We start from the raw sequence: 13,422 nt of genomic DNA on the forward strand, positions 1-13,422 counted from the left end.
TGGGTGCGAGTTCACTGAACAAGCAGACATGTATAAAAGAGAACTGAGGGGAAAGAAACCTATTGCACGAGCTAAAGAGTAGCACTTGCCCGATCTTTGTGGCCTGGACCAGCGAGCTCCCAAGAGACCTTCACCTTCAAGTTGAGGCGAAGCAAATGGATTAAGATGAACAAACGAAGGCATGCCTCCGTTTGAGGGGATCCACCTTCACCCACGATTTGAGGTTTTCATCAACATGGGGTTCAGGGTAGTTTGTGTTGTTCTTCAAGAGAAGGCTGAGCTGTTCCACATTTTCTTGCAGACTGCCCAGTGCCGGAGCGCGGATTTCTGGGGTGGCGTCGGGTCGGGCGCGCTTGGCCCCACGTTAGCTTTTGGAGAAGGGAATGGCAATGCACTCCAGTATTCTTGCCTGGAGAATTCCATGGACGGAGAAGCCTGGCAAGCTGCAGTTCACGGGGTTGCAACGAGTCGGTCACGACTGAATGACTGCAGAGAGGCCAGCTCCGCGCCGGAGAGAGCCCCGCCCCCTCAGGCCCCGCCCCCGTACCGCAGGCCCCGCCCCAGTCGCGGGGCGGGCCGGGACGACGCGACCCACGAACACCTCAGGGCAGGCAGTTGCGGACGCCGCGGGAGCGGACGCCATGGCTGCGTTAGGACTCGCTTCGTTGCTGGGCCGCGTCCCGGCTACAGCGTGGAGAGCGGCAAGTAAGGCGCCCCGGCCTGGGGCCGAGGTCGCGGGCAGGGTCGCGAAGGCCCAAGCACCGAGAGAAACGCGTCCGGCCGGGCGGCGGTGTGCTGCCGTCTCTGGGGCCCTCGGGACCGCAGAGCCTCCCTGGCCATCGGACTCGTGCGCGGGCAGGTCCTTCCCGCCCGGGCTCAGATGGAACCCGAGCGGCACGGTCACAAGTCCCGCCCGGCCGCAGGCCTGCTTTCCGCCGGCCGCCGCTCTGGCCACCAAGGCGGAGCGGAAGTTCCGGGTCCTGGAGGGCGCGCTAGTGCGCGTGCACGGTGCGAAAAGTGGGCCCTGAGGCAGTGCACGCGTCGTGTACCTAGGGTATTTACATTGGAAAGGATTTATGGCAGTTTGCAGTACAAAATACGGAAAAGCACTGAATTTTGGAAAAGTAGGCCAAGGCAAATAAGTATAATAAAAATTAGATGAAGCCAGGAGACTATTAAAGTATGCATGCTTTCAGTAAAAAACAGACATTTTTTTTAAAAGCCTTTTTTGTTGGAAATTTTTCTCGATATATGTTACAACCTTAACCCACAGAATATTCTAAGCATAGTTTTAATTTAGGACATCCTGGAGAAGTTGAAAGTTGAAAACAGTTCCAGCCGGCATCCTAAAGGGCCCAAGATGTTTGTTTTCATACATATATATATATAGTTTGTTTTCATTTATATATAGCTTGTTTTCATTTCTGTCATCATTTCTCCCCCAGACGTACTGCTTTTTGTTTTGTATTTTTTTCAGACTAAACTTTTTACTCTGTATTGGTGTGTAGCGTATTAACAATGCTGTGGTAATGTCAGGTGAGCAGGAAAGTGACCCAGCCATACATGTACATGTATCCAGTCTCTCTCCAACCACCTGCTCCTGACCCATCCAGGCTAGCACATAACATTAAATACAGTTCGATGGGCTATACAATGGGTCTTTGGTTATCCATTTTGAATATAGTAATGTGTACATGACCCAGACATACCACTTGTTGATTGTAAAAATTGTAAATGGTCCGGAAATGAATAATATGGAAAGTAAAATCCCCCTTGCTATACAAACCTCAAAGTAATAACTGTATACAATTTTGCTCTGTGTTTATTCAACATCCCTTTTTCACTGAGGTTAAAAGCTCAACAATGAAATGTTTCATATCAAAAACTTATACAACATCTATGAGTTAAGAAGCAAAGCCAACATTTATGAACCCATTCTCCAGTTTAAGAAATAGAATGTTTCCATTGCCAAGCTGTGTGCTGCTTCCTGATGCACTTGTGTAACTTTATAGAAATGACTTCATGCCTTTTGTATTTGTTTTACCATTTTTTCAAACAACATTGTTCTGAAATCCATCCATATTGTTATGTGATGTTGTAATTAGTAAATGGTGAAAATGTATCATACCTTTAGGGGGTTTCCCAGGTGGCTCAGTGGTAAAGAATCCACCTGCCAAACAGGAGATGTGGGTTCCATCCTTGGGTGGGGGAAATCCCCAGGAGAAGGACATGGCAGCCCACTCTAGTATTCTTGCCTGGGAGATCCCATGGACAGAGGAGCCTGGCAGTCCCTGGGGTCACAAGAGAGTCGGACACAACTTAGCAGTTAAACACACACACATCATACTTTTTTCCTTTCCCCCTCTCAGTGGACATTGTGTAATTCGGGAAGCACCAGATTTGGCTGCTACACATCTGTGGGTGCGCTTGCACAAGAGGTTGAATTCCTGGAATGTATGGTAAAGACCTGTTCAGTTTTACAATGTGATGCCAAATCGTAAAGGCATTTTTCATTCCTACTGGCAATTAATACTTCTGCCAGCAGTATATCAGAGTTTCTATTGCTCCAAATACTTGCCAACATCTGATAGCATCAGAAAATTTAATTTTTGTCTGTGTGTAGGGTGTTGAAATAGTATTTCATTATGATTTTGCATTTCTCTGGTTAGAGAAATGAAACATCTTTTCAAAAGTTTTTTTTATTTTTCTGGTGAAATATATCTTCATTTTATTGGGATTGTTTGTCTTTCTTATCTATATTCTTTACATATATTTGACCTCTATGCCTTTTTTAAGTTGCATAAGTGTGGCAAATAGCTCTGTTTGAGGATGGCAGGAATGACAAGTGCTTACTGAACTGAGAAGGCATCTTGAGACTGAAAAAGCGAGGCAGGGAGGTTCATATAATCAGTGGGTCAGTTTATCATAGGGTGACTTATAGGCTGGGATCAGGCAGACAGCCATCAGGAACCATTAGCAGCTGTACTTCACACTGCCAAGGGGCCAGTGGGACAGTTTTATAGTTAACCTAGGGTGTGAAGGTATGTGGGCTTCCCTGGTAGCTCAGCTGGTAAAGAACCCGCTTGCAATGCAGGGGACCCTGGTTCAATTCATGGGTTGGGAAATTTCCCTGGAAAAGGGATAGGCTACCCACTTGAGTAGTAACCCACTTGGGCCTCCCTGGTGGCTCAGATAGTAAAAAATCTGCCCACAATGTGGGAGACCTGGGTTTGATTTCTGGGTTGGGAAGATCTGAAGAAGGGGATGGCTACCCACTCCAGTAGTCTTGCCTGGAGAATCCCTATGGACAGAGGAGCCATGGGGTCAGAAAGAGGACACGACTGAGCAATTAAGCACAGCACAGCAGCATATGAAGGTAGAAGGTGTTGTGGTGGCTGGGAATATGTCAGCTAAGGTTTTCATCCTTGTTTAAGGGGACTAACAGTTTAGAGGTTACCTGATCCTAATGATTATTTAACAGTATCTATTAACTGCTGAGCCCTTGACAACAGAGAGCAATTTACCCCATACAGTCCTGGGTAGGGTCGGCAGAAAGACTGGAGGAACTGTGTAGCCCAAGATGATGTCACTTAAGATATCAGCTGTATAAGCTAGGTTGTGAGCTGTTTTTGTCACTCTTATGGTGTCTTTCTAAAAAAATTATCTTCAGAGCTTCCCTAGTGCTCAGTGGTGAAGAATTAGCCTGCCAGTGCAGGAGACACAGGTTCGATCCCTGGTCCAGGAAGATCCCAAATGCTATAGAGCAGCTAAGCCTGTGCACCACAGCTTTTGAGCCTGTGCCCAAGGGCCAGTGAACTCAACCACTGAGCCCATGTGCCACAATTGTTGAAGCCCATGCACCCTGTGCTCACCAACAGGAGAAAGCTCTGCAGTGATACGCCTCTGCACCACAACTAAAGAGTAGCCCCTACTTGCTGCAACTAGACAAAAGCCCAAATAGCAAGAAGACCCAGCACAGCCAAAAATAAAATTTAAAATAAAATTATCTTCAGCAGAAGATAGAATAAAATTATGAATCCGATTGTACAATTACAGAGCTTCAAAGGAAAGGTATCTTTTGGTAAACAAATTTATAATGCTATCTTCTTGTCTTGATACTTTTGTTTATTATCAGTGCTTTGTAGTCTTCTGAAAGAAAGCCTTCCCAACCCTAAGGTCATAAAGATATTCTCTCTCCTATATTTTCTCCTTAAAGGTCTATAGTTTAGCTTTTTTGTATTGATCTCTTTATTCCAGGAATTTATTTTCATGCATGGCGTGAAGCAGGAAACTGATTTCACTTTTTTCTCCTGTCAGTAACCACTTGTCCCGTGTCTGTTATGTTGGACTTCCCCCCACCCTCCGATGAAATGCAGCTGTCTTACATATGCATGGACACCTGGGTTTATTTCTTGGCTCTCTTTTCCGTGTCATTGATCTGTTTGTTCCTGTGATGTAATACCTATCTTAATATCCATAGTTTTGTAACAACTCTTAATATTTAGTAGGGTAAGTCCTTTCATGTTGTTTTTCAGAAGTGTCTTGGCTATTCTTGGATATCTGCTTCCATATAAAATTCTTTTTAAAAAGTTTCTGCTGGAATTTGGTTACAACTGCTCAGTATTTTCTAAGATTATTATTTTCTAATTGCTGCTTATGTATGGAAACGCAGTTGACTTTACTGATTTTGTATCTGGTAACCTGGGTAAATTACTTTATTAATTTCAATAATTTATTTGCAGATTTTGGTGGGGTGGTGCTGGGTAGACACAAATATTGCCTGCAAATAATGAAAATCTATTTCTCCCTTTCCAATCTTTATATCTTTTTATTTTCTCTTGTTTTTCTGTTCTTGGTTAGGTTTTTCAGTACATACACTGTTGACTAGAAGTGGTGATAGGCATACTTATCTTGTTCATAATTATAAAGGGAATATGTTCATATTTTAACATGCAACATTAGCTGTAGATGTGCCCTTTATTAGGTTAATGAAGTTTCTTGCCAGTTTCTAGAAGGATTGGGGTTTTGTTTATTTGTTTATGTAGTTACCTGTTTTTTTAAGACAAAAGAAATCTTGAAAAATTCACTTTTCTTCATCTTGTTTTTAATTCATTTTTCTTGTTTAATACAGTGGGTTGGTGAATTACAGATTTTTCTGTGCTAATTAACTCGGATTCCTAGAAAATATTCAGATGTATCCGGATGATTATGTTACTATAATATTGGGTGTGGTGTGCTGATATTGTGTTCAAAAACTGCCCTGTAGTTTTCTTCTCTTAAAATTTCCTTTGCTGGTTTTGAAATTAAAGTTATTCTAGCCTGTTACAATGAATTCAAGAGTATTTTAGTCCTTTTCTTTAAGATTGAAATAAGCCATTCCTTGAGTGTTTGTTACAGTTTACATGGAAAACTATCTGGACCTGCCCTTTGGTGTGAGGTAGGATTTTAAATCTGGAAAAGACTCTGATGCTGGGAGGGATTGGGGGCAGGAGGAGAAGGGGGACAACAGAGGATGAGATGGCTGGATGGCGTCACTGACTCGATGGACGTGAGTCTGAGTGAACTCCGGGAGTTGGTGATGGACAGGGAGGCCTAGCGTGCTGTGATTCATGGGGTCGCAAAGAGTCGGACACGACTGAATGACTGAACTGAACTGAACTGAAGATGTTAAATTACTAGTTTAATTTCTGTAATGATTATTGTGGGTTTTTTTAATCAGATTTTCTCTTCTTAATTAAGTTTTGATGAATTTTCCTGGGAAAGTGTTCATTTTGTATACTTTAAATATATAGGCATAAAGTTCTAACTTTTGCTCTATGTGGGCTATGTGAGCTTCCCAGGTGGCGCTTTTGGTTAACAGATTTGTAATGTTATCTTCTTGTTTTGATACTTTTGTTTATTATCAGTAGTCTTCTGTAAGAAAGCCTTCCCAACCCTAAGGTTATAAAGATATTCTCCTATATTTTCTCCTTAAAGGTCTATCAGTAGATGCACAGTTTTCTAATGCCTTTTTCCATGACTACAATACCACCTGTTTTATACTCAGTTCAGTTCAGTTGCTCAGTCATGTCTGACTCTTTGCGACTCCATGAATCGCAGCACGCCAGGCCTCCCTGTCCATCACCAACTCCCGGCGTTCACCCAGACTCAGGTCCATCAAGTCAGTGATGCCATCCAGCCATCTCATCCTCTGTCGTCCCCTTTTCCTCCTGCCCCCAATCCCTCCCAGCATCAGAGTCTTTTCCAATGAGTCAACTCTTCACATGAGGTGGCCACAGTACTGGAGTTTCAGCTTTAACCTCATTCCTTCCAAAGAAATCCCAGGGCTGATCTCCTTCAGAATGGACTGGTTGGATCTCCTTGCAGTCCAAGGGACTCTCAAGAGTCTTCTCCAACACCACAGTTCAAAAGCATCAATTCTTCGGCGCTCAGCCTTCTTCACAGTCCAACTCTCACATCCATACATGACCACAGGAAAAACCATAGCCTTGACTAGACGAACCTTTGCTGGCAAAGTAATGTCTCTGCTTTTGAATATGCTATCTAGGTTGGTCATAACTTTCCTTCCAAGGAGTAAGCATCTTTTAATTTCATAGCTGCAGTCACCATCTGCAGTGATTTTGGAGCCCCCAAAACTAAAATCTGACACTGTTTCCACTGTTTCCCCATCTATTTCCCATGAAGTGATGGGGCGGATGCCATGATCTTCGTTTTCTGAATGTTGAGCTTTAAGACAACTTTTTCACTCTCCACTTTCACTTTCATCAAGAGGCTTTTTAGTTCCTCTTCACTTTCTGCCATAAGGGTGGTATCATCTGCATATCTGACGTTATTGATATTTCTCCCGGCAATCTTGACTCCAGCTTGTGCTTCTTCCAATCCAGTGTTTCTCATGATGTACTCTGCATACAAGTTAAATAAGCAGGGTGACAATATACAGCCTTGACGTACTCCTTTTCCTATTTGGAACCAGTCTGTTGTTCCATGTTCGGTTCTAACTGTTGCTTCCTGACCTGCATACAAATTTCTCAAGAGGCAGGTCAGGTGGTCTGGTATTCCCATCTCTTTCAGAATTTTCCACAGTTTATTGTGATCCACACAGTCAAAGGCTTTGGCATAGTCAATAAAGCAGAAATAGATGTTTTTCTAGAACTCGCTTGCTTTTTCCATGGTCCAGCGGATGTTGGCAATTTGATCTCTGGTTCCTCTGCCTTTTCTAAAACCAGCTTGAATATCTGGAAGTTCACGGTTCACATATTGCTGAAGCCTGGCTTGGAGAATTTTGAGCATTACTTTACTAGCATGTGAGATGAGTGCAATTGTGCGGTAGTTTGAGCATTCTTTGGCATTGCCTTTCTTTGGGATTGGAATGAAAACTGACCTTTTCCAGTCCTGTGGCCACTTCTGAGTTTTCCAAGTTTGCTGGCATATTGAGTGCAGCACTTTCACAGCATCATCTTTCAGGATTTGAAATAGCTCAACTGGAATTCCATCACCTCCACTAACTTTGTTCGTAGTGATGCTTTCTAAGGCCCACATGACTTCACATTCCAGGATGTCTGGCTCTAGGTCAGTGATCACACCATCATGATTATCCGGGTCGTGAAGATCTGTTTTGTACAGGTCTTCTGTGTATTCTTGTCATCTCTTCTTAATATTTTCTGCTTCTGTTAGGTCCATACCATTTCTGTCCTTTATCGCGCCCATCTTTGCATGAAATGTTCCCTTGGTATCTCTCATTTTCTTGAAGAGATCTCTAGTCTTTCCCATTCTCTTGTTTTCCTCTATTTTTTTGCATTGATTGCTGAGGAAGGCTTTCTTATCTCTTCTTGCTATTGTTTGGAACTCTGCATTCGGATGCTTATATCTTTCCTTTTCTCCTTTGCTTTTTGCTTCTCTTCTGTTCACAGCTATTTGTAAGGCCTCCCCAGACAGCCATTTTGCTTTTTTGTATTTCTTTTCCATGGGGATGGTCTTGATCCCTGTCTCCTGTACAATGTCACGAACTTCATTCCATAGTCCATCATGCACTCTATCTCTCAGATATAGGCCCTTAAATCTATTTCTCACTTCCACTGTATAATCATAAGGGATTTGATTTAGGTCATACCTGAATGGTCTAGTGGTTTTCCCTACTTTCTTCATTATCAGTCTGAATTTGGCAATAAGGAGTTCATGGTCTGAGCCACAGTCAGCTCCCTGTCTTGTTTTTGCTGACTGTATAGAGCTTCTCCATCTTTGGCTGCAAAGAATATAATCAGTCTGATTTCAGTGTTGACCATCTGGTGATGTCCATGTATAGAGTCTTCTCTTGTGTTGTTGGAAGAGGGTGTTATGACCAGTGCATTTTCTTAGCAAAACTCTATTAGTCTTTGCCTTGCTTCATTCCGTATTCCAAGGCCAAATTTGCCTGTTACTCCCAGGTGTCTCTTGACTTCCTGCTTTTGCATTCCAGTCCCCTATAATGAAAAGGACATCTTTTTTGGGTGTTAGTTCTAAAAGGTCTTGTAGGTCTTCATAGAACTGTTCAACTTCAGCTTCTTCAGCGTCACTGATTGAGGCATAGACTTGGATTACTGTGATATTGAATGGTTTGCCTTGGAAACGAACAGAGATCATTCTGTTGTTTTTGAGATTGCATCCAAGTACTGCATTTCGGACTCTTTTGTTGACCATGATGGCTACTCCATTTCTTCTGATGGATTCCTGCCTGCAGTAGTAGATATAATGGTCATCTGAGTTAAAGTCACCCATTCCAGTCCATTTTAGTTCGCTGATTCCTAGAATGTCGACATTCACTCTTGCCATCTCTTGTTTGACCACTTGCAATTTGCCTTTATTCATAGACCTGACATTCCAGGTTCCTATGCAGTATTGCTCTTTACAGCATCGGACCTTGCTTCTATTGCCCGTCACATCCAAATTGTTTTTGCTTTGGCTCCATCCCTTCATTCTTTCTGGAATTATTTCTCCACTGATCTCCAGTAGCATATTGGGCACCTACTGACCTGGGGAGTTCCTCTTTCGGTATCCTATCATTTTGCCTTTTCATACTGTTCATGGGGTTCTCAAGGCAAGAATACTGAAGTGGTTTGCCATTCCCTTCTCCAGTGGACCATATTCTGTCAGATCTCTCCACCATGACCTTCCCATCTTGGGTTGCCCCACAGGCATGGCTTAGTTTCATTGAGTTAGACAAAGCTGTGGTCATAGTGTGATTAGATTGACTAGTTTTCTGTGAGTATGGTTTCAGTGTGTCTGCCCTCTGATGCCCTCTCACAACACCTACCGTCTTACTTGGGTTTCTCTTACCTTGGGCGTGGGGTATCTCTTCACGGCTGCTCCAGCAAAGCACAGCCGCTGCTCCTAACCTTGACAAGGGGTATCTCCTCACCACCGCCCTTACTGACCTTCAATGTGGGGTAGCTCCTCTAGGCCCTCCTGTGCCCGCGCAGCCACGGCTCCTTGGGCGTGGGGTATAGTTTGGCTTTTTTGTATTTAACTCTTTATTCTACCAGGAATAAAGTCGCCTGCAGCGCAGGAGACTTCAGAGACTCAAGTTTGATTCCTGGGTTGGGAAGATCTCTTGGAGAAGGGCATGGCAACCCACACCAGCATTCTTGCCTGGAATATCCAACAGATAACACTGGAATCATGATAATTCTCTTATATATAAACAGTATAAGACTAGATTTTGGTGAATTTTTATTTTGAAGTCTGATAGTATATACCTTTTAACTGGAGAGGTCAATCCATTTGCAATCACTATAAGTCACCTACATCTAAATATTTAGGTTGTGAACTTTCAAAGATGTGAATGTGTGTTCCATCTGCGTTGGGTGAGATTGAAATTGCAGCTTGCCCTGCATCTATTGCTGATGATTCTTCAGCTCTACCATCTTCCACCTCCTCTCCTTCCTCCAGTTAGTAACTCTTGCCTTTCACTTGATGCCAGCCCTTGTATGACAGTTGTTGAGCTGTCATACTATACTTTTCAAGGTATTGTACCATAAGATTAAAAATGTTTTATTTTTGTGTTTGTTTTTTATGTATTATTTTTGTGAGAAGTTTTATAAACTTATAGTACAGTACTATATAGCCCACTGTGATAGTTGGGTGAAAACTGAAAGTTGCTTAGTTGTGTCCAACTCTTTGCGACCCCATGGACTATACAGCCCCATGAAATTCTCCAGTGGGTAGCCTTTCTCTTCTCCAGGGGATCTTCCCAACCTAGCGATTGAACCCAGGTCTCCCACATTGCAGGCGGATTCTTTACCAGCTGGGCCACAGAGGAAGCCCAAGAATACTGGAGTGGATAGCCTATCCCTTCTCCAGGGGATGTTCCCGACCCAGGAATCAAACTGGGGGCTTCTGCATTACAGGTGGATTCTTTACCAACTGAGCTACCTTTAACAAGGGAAGACTAATTTTGTTGGACTTACAAACAAGTAGGACTTAACAAACATTCTCGGACTGGAACTTTGGTATGTAGGGGACTTACTGTATGTTGTGCTTAGTCACTGAGTCATGTCAGTGTGTTCAACTCTTTGCAACCTCATGGACTAGCCCACCAGGCTCCTCTGTCCATGGGGATTCCTCAGGCAAGAATACTGGAGTAGGTTGCCATGCCCTCCTCCAGGAGATCTTCCCAACTCAGGGATTGAACCCAGGTCTCCCACACTGTGGGTGGATTCTTTACCATCTGAGCCACCTGGGAGGCCCAAGAATACTAGAGTGGGTAGCCTATCCCTTCTCCAGGGGATCTTCCTAACCCAGGAATCATGTCTTGCATTGCAGGTGGATTCTTTACCAGCTGATCTCTGTTGGACTTACGAACAAGTAGGACTTACCAACACTCTCAGACTGGAACTCTTTTGTATATAGGGGACTTACTGTATATTAACTGATAAAATTGACCTTATTTCTGCCATCTCATTCTTTGTACCTTCTATTTGTCATACTTTCAATTAAATGTTTTCTTCTTTCATTTTTTTCCTCTGTGATTTCAAAGATACACATTGCTTTTTATCGGTTACTCTTGAAATCTGAATGCATGCTTGAGGAAGTTGAAGTTAATTAATATCTTCATGTTCCTCCTAAACAGTACAAAGCTTAGAAACGCTTTGAATTTATTCACCCTCCTACTCTGTTGTTCAGCCTTTTAGGGGTGTGTGTGTGTGTCTGTATGTTTTCTTGTGTATATGTTAGGGTAGAATTGTGTAGTAACACAAATCAACATATTACATTTTTATATAGTCAATGTTTAAAACTTCTATTTTTCTCTTTTTATCTCACACTTTACTTCTTGAATCAGTTTCTTACAGTACATTGTTTAGAAGTTCCCTTTGGTAATAGTCTTGTGATAAAGTTTCTCAGTGCTTTTTTTTTTAAGCATGTATTTTATTTTTAATCTGAAAATATGGTTTATTTCTCTCGTTCTTGCAAGGTTGTTTCAATAAACGTATCATTGTCTCACAGCTCTATCTCTTCTGGCTTTCTTTATAGCTATTGGGAGGTCCTCTTGTCTAATGTTTGTTCCTTTATTAGTAATCTCTGCTTTATCTAGCTACTTTTTATATCTTCCTTTGATATTGGCTTCTTCATCATACTTATTTAATTTTTCTTTTTACTTGCTGCTCTCTGTGTTTCCTACATCTGAAGATTCCTGTCTGTTGGACGTCTCCTGGTCTTTTCATTATTTCCTTCTGGAACTATGATTAAACAAACATTTGTTAGCCCTCATTTTATCCTCCAAGTATTTTAACATCACTTGTGTTATTTTTGTCTCCTTGTTGCTATGCTTTTTTCTGTATAATTTCTTCAGAACTTTATTCTGGGCCACTAAGTCTTTTCAGCTGTATCTATTCTGCTATTTAGGCCTTTTATTGAACTTTAAATTTGTGGTTGTTGGGGGTTGGGGTTTTTTTTTTTGTTTGTTTGTTTGTTTAATTATTGGCCTAGTGAATTCACAGTCTCTTACTCATTTTTCTCTTTGGCTCCATTTTTATTTCCTTAAATGTATTACTTATTTTAATTTTGATTTCAGTGTATAGATCTTTATGGTCCTAGCTCTGTTGTTTGTTGATTTGGCATATAATAGCTTGTTTCCTTGAATGTTTTATTGGTATTCCCTCTTTGAGACTTCCATAAGACGTGAATTGAAAAACTATTTGTCCTCAGAGGATTTGCTTCTGCCATGTGTGTGAAAGCACTTCAACTTCAGACTTTAATCCACTTTATAGAAAGATGCTCCCCTGAGGGTCTTTGAACCTTGCACATAGTGTGTAATCTGAGATAAACACAGATATGGTCAACCAGTGGCTTCAAAATATCAAGAGGGGCTCCCTTTTTAACATCGTTACACAGAACAAAGGTGTTCATTAACTAGAATTTGTCTTCTAGTCCCTTGCTCTTTGGACCAGCAACGGGAGCATCACCTTGGAACTTGTTAAAATGCAGACTCTTAGGTCATACCAAACCTATTAAGAATCTGCATTTTAATAAGATCTTCCCCAGGTAGTTATATGCACGTTTAAAAATCTTCCAAATCACTCTCTTTACTCAGTGCATGACCCTTCCTGGGTTCTGGCCTCTAGTAGGCTTTTTATTTTGCTTGGGTTCAAAAAACTGTGCTCTCCCAGCTGTCCTGAGACCTCTGTACACTAAACTCTAGGGGAGAAAGACCCAGGTTATATACCAGCTTAACTCTTTATCTTACAGGAATGCTTTGATACTCTTAATCATTATTTCCTTTCTTAACATTTCTTTCTCGGATTTAGGAATGTTTTTTTGTGTGTATGTGTATATACACACACACACACACACACATATATATATATATATTTTTTTAACCTTTTTGGATGATTTTGGCTGTAGGGTTTGCGCATCTCTATCAAATTGCTAGAACAGAAGTTTTGAAAAGTAATTTTTATTTTTTAGTGACAATTTGCTCTTTCCCTTTGCTTTTATTAGTTCTCTTAGAAAGTCATCTTCTTGCCTGTAATGTTCTTATAGACACAATTGTAAATAGGCTTTGGATAAGGCCAAAGCATCCCTTGAAAAAGAAGATGTGAGCTTTATGATGAATTTCCTCATTTCTGTAAAGGAGCCCAGTGTCCTGTCTAATCATGTACTGTGCAAAAATTAGAGAAGTTCTTTTCCTCTGCATTTTGTCACACGTCTACCTGATACAAAAATGGTTCTGTTTATGGTTCCGTGTCTGAGAGCACCTTGAGAAATCTGATCTTTTGGCTTTTCCTTGTAACCGTTACAGGCGGGTCACTGCACTGTCCACATTACAGTCTAAGGGAATGGAAAAAGAAATCCAGGGCAATTGATTTGTTGCAAAATTGAGGTGGCCTAAAATTTGCACATGTTTTTCCTAACCCAGCCCACTGGCCACAACTTGGACATGTGGCTGCT

The 13,422-nt window shown here is 41.8% G+C and overlaps 1 protein-coding gene across 4 annotated transcripts in view; it reads left to right on the plus strand.

The window, feature by feature from the left end:
• The first annotated feature begins 467 nt into the window (after window positions 1-467).
• SDHAF4 (succinate dehydrogenase complex assembly factor 4) overlaps window positions 468-13,422 on the plus strand; it is a 48,520-nt gene continuing 35,565 nt past the window's right edge. For all 4 annotated transcript variants that reach the window (XR_011568364.1, XM_019967022.2, XM_070795681.1 and 1 more), the window contains exon 1: window positions 468-705. Coding sequence is in view for 3 of the 4 variants with exons in the window: in XM_019967022.2 (XP_019822581.2) it covers window positions 483-705 (223 nt within the window). In the remaining variant the exon portion in view is untranslated. The remainder of the gene's footprint in view (window positions 706-13,422) is intronic.

Source organism: Bos indicus, chromosome 9, assembly GCF_029378745.1.
Source record: "Bos indicus isolate NIAB-ARS_2022 breed Sahiwal x Tharparkar chromosome 9, NIAB-ARS_B.indTharparkar_mat_pri_1.0, whole genome shotgun sequence".
In the NCBI taxonomy this organism is placed as follows: domain Eukaryota; kingdom Metazoa; phylum Chordata; class Mammalia; order Artiodactyla; family Bovidae; genus Bos; species Bos indicus.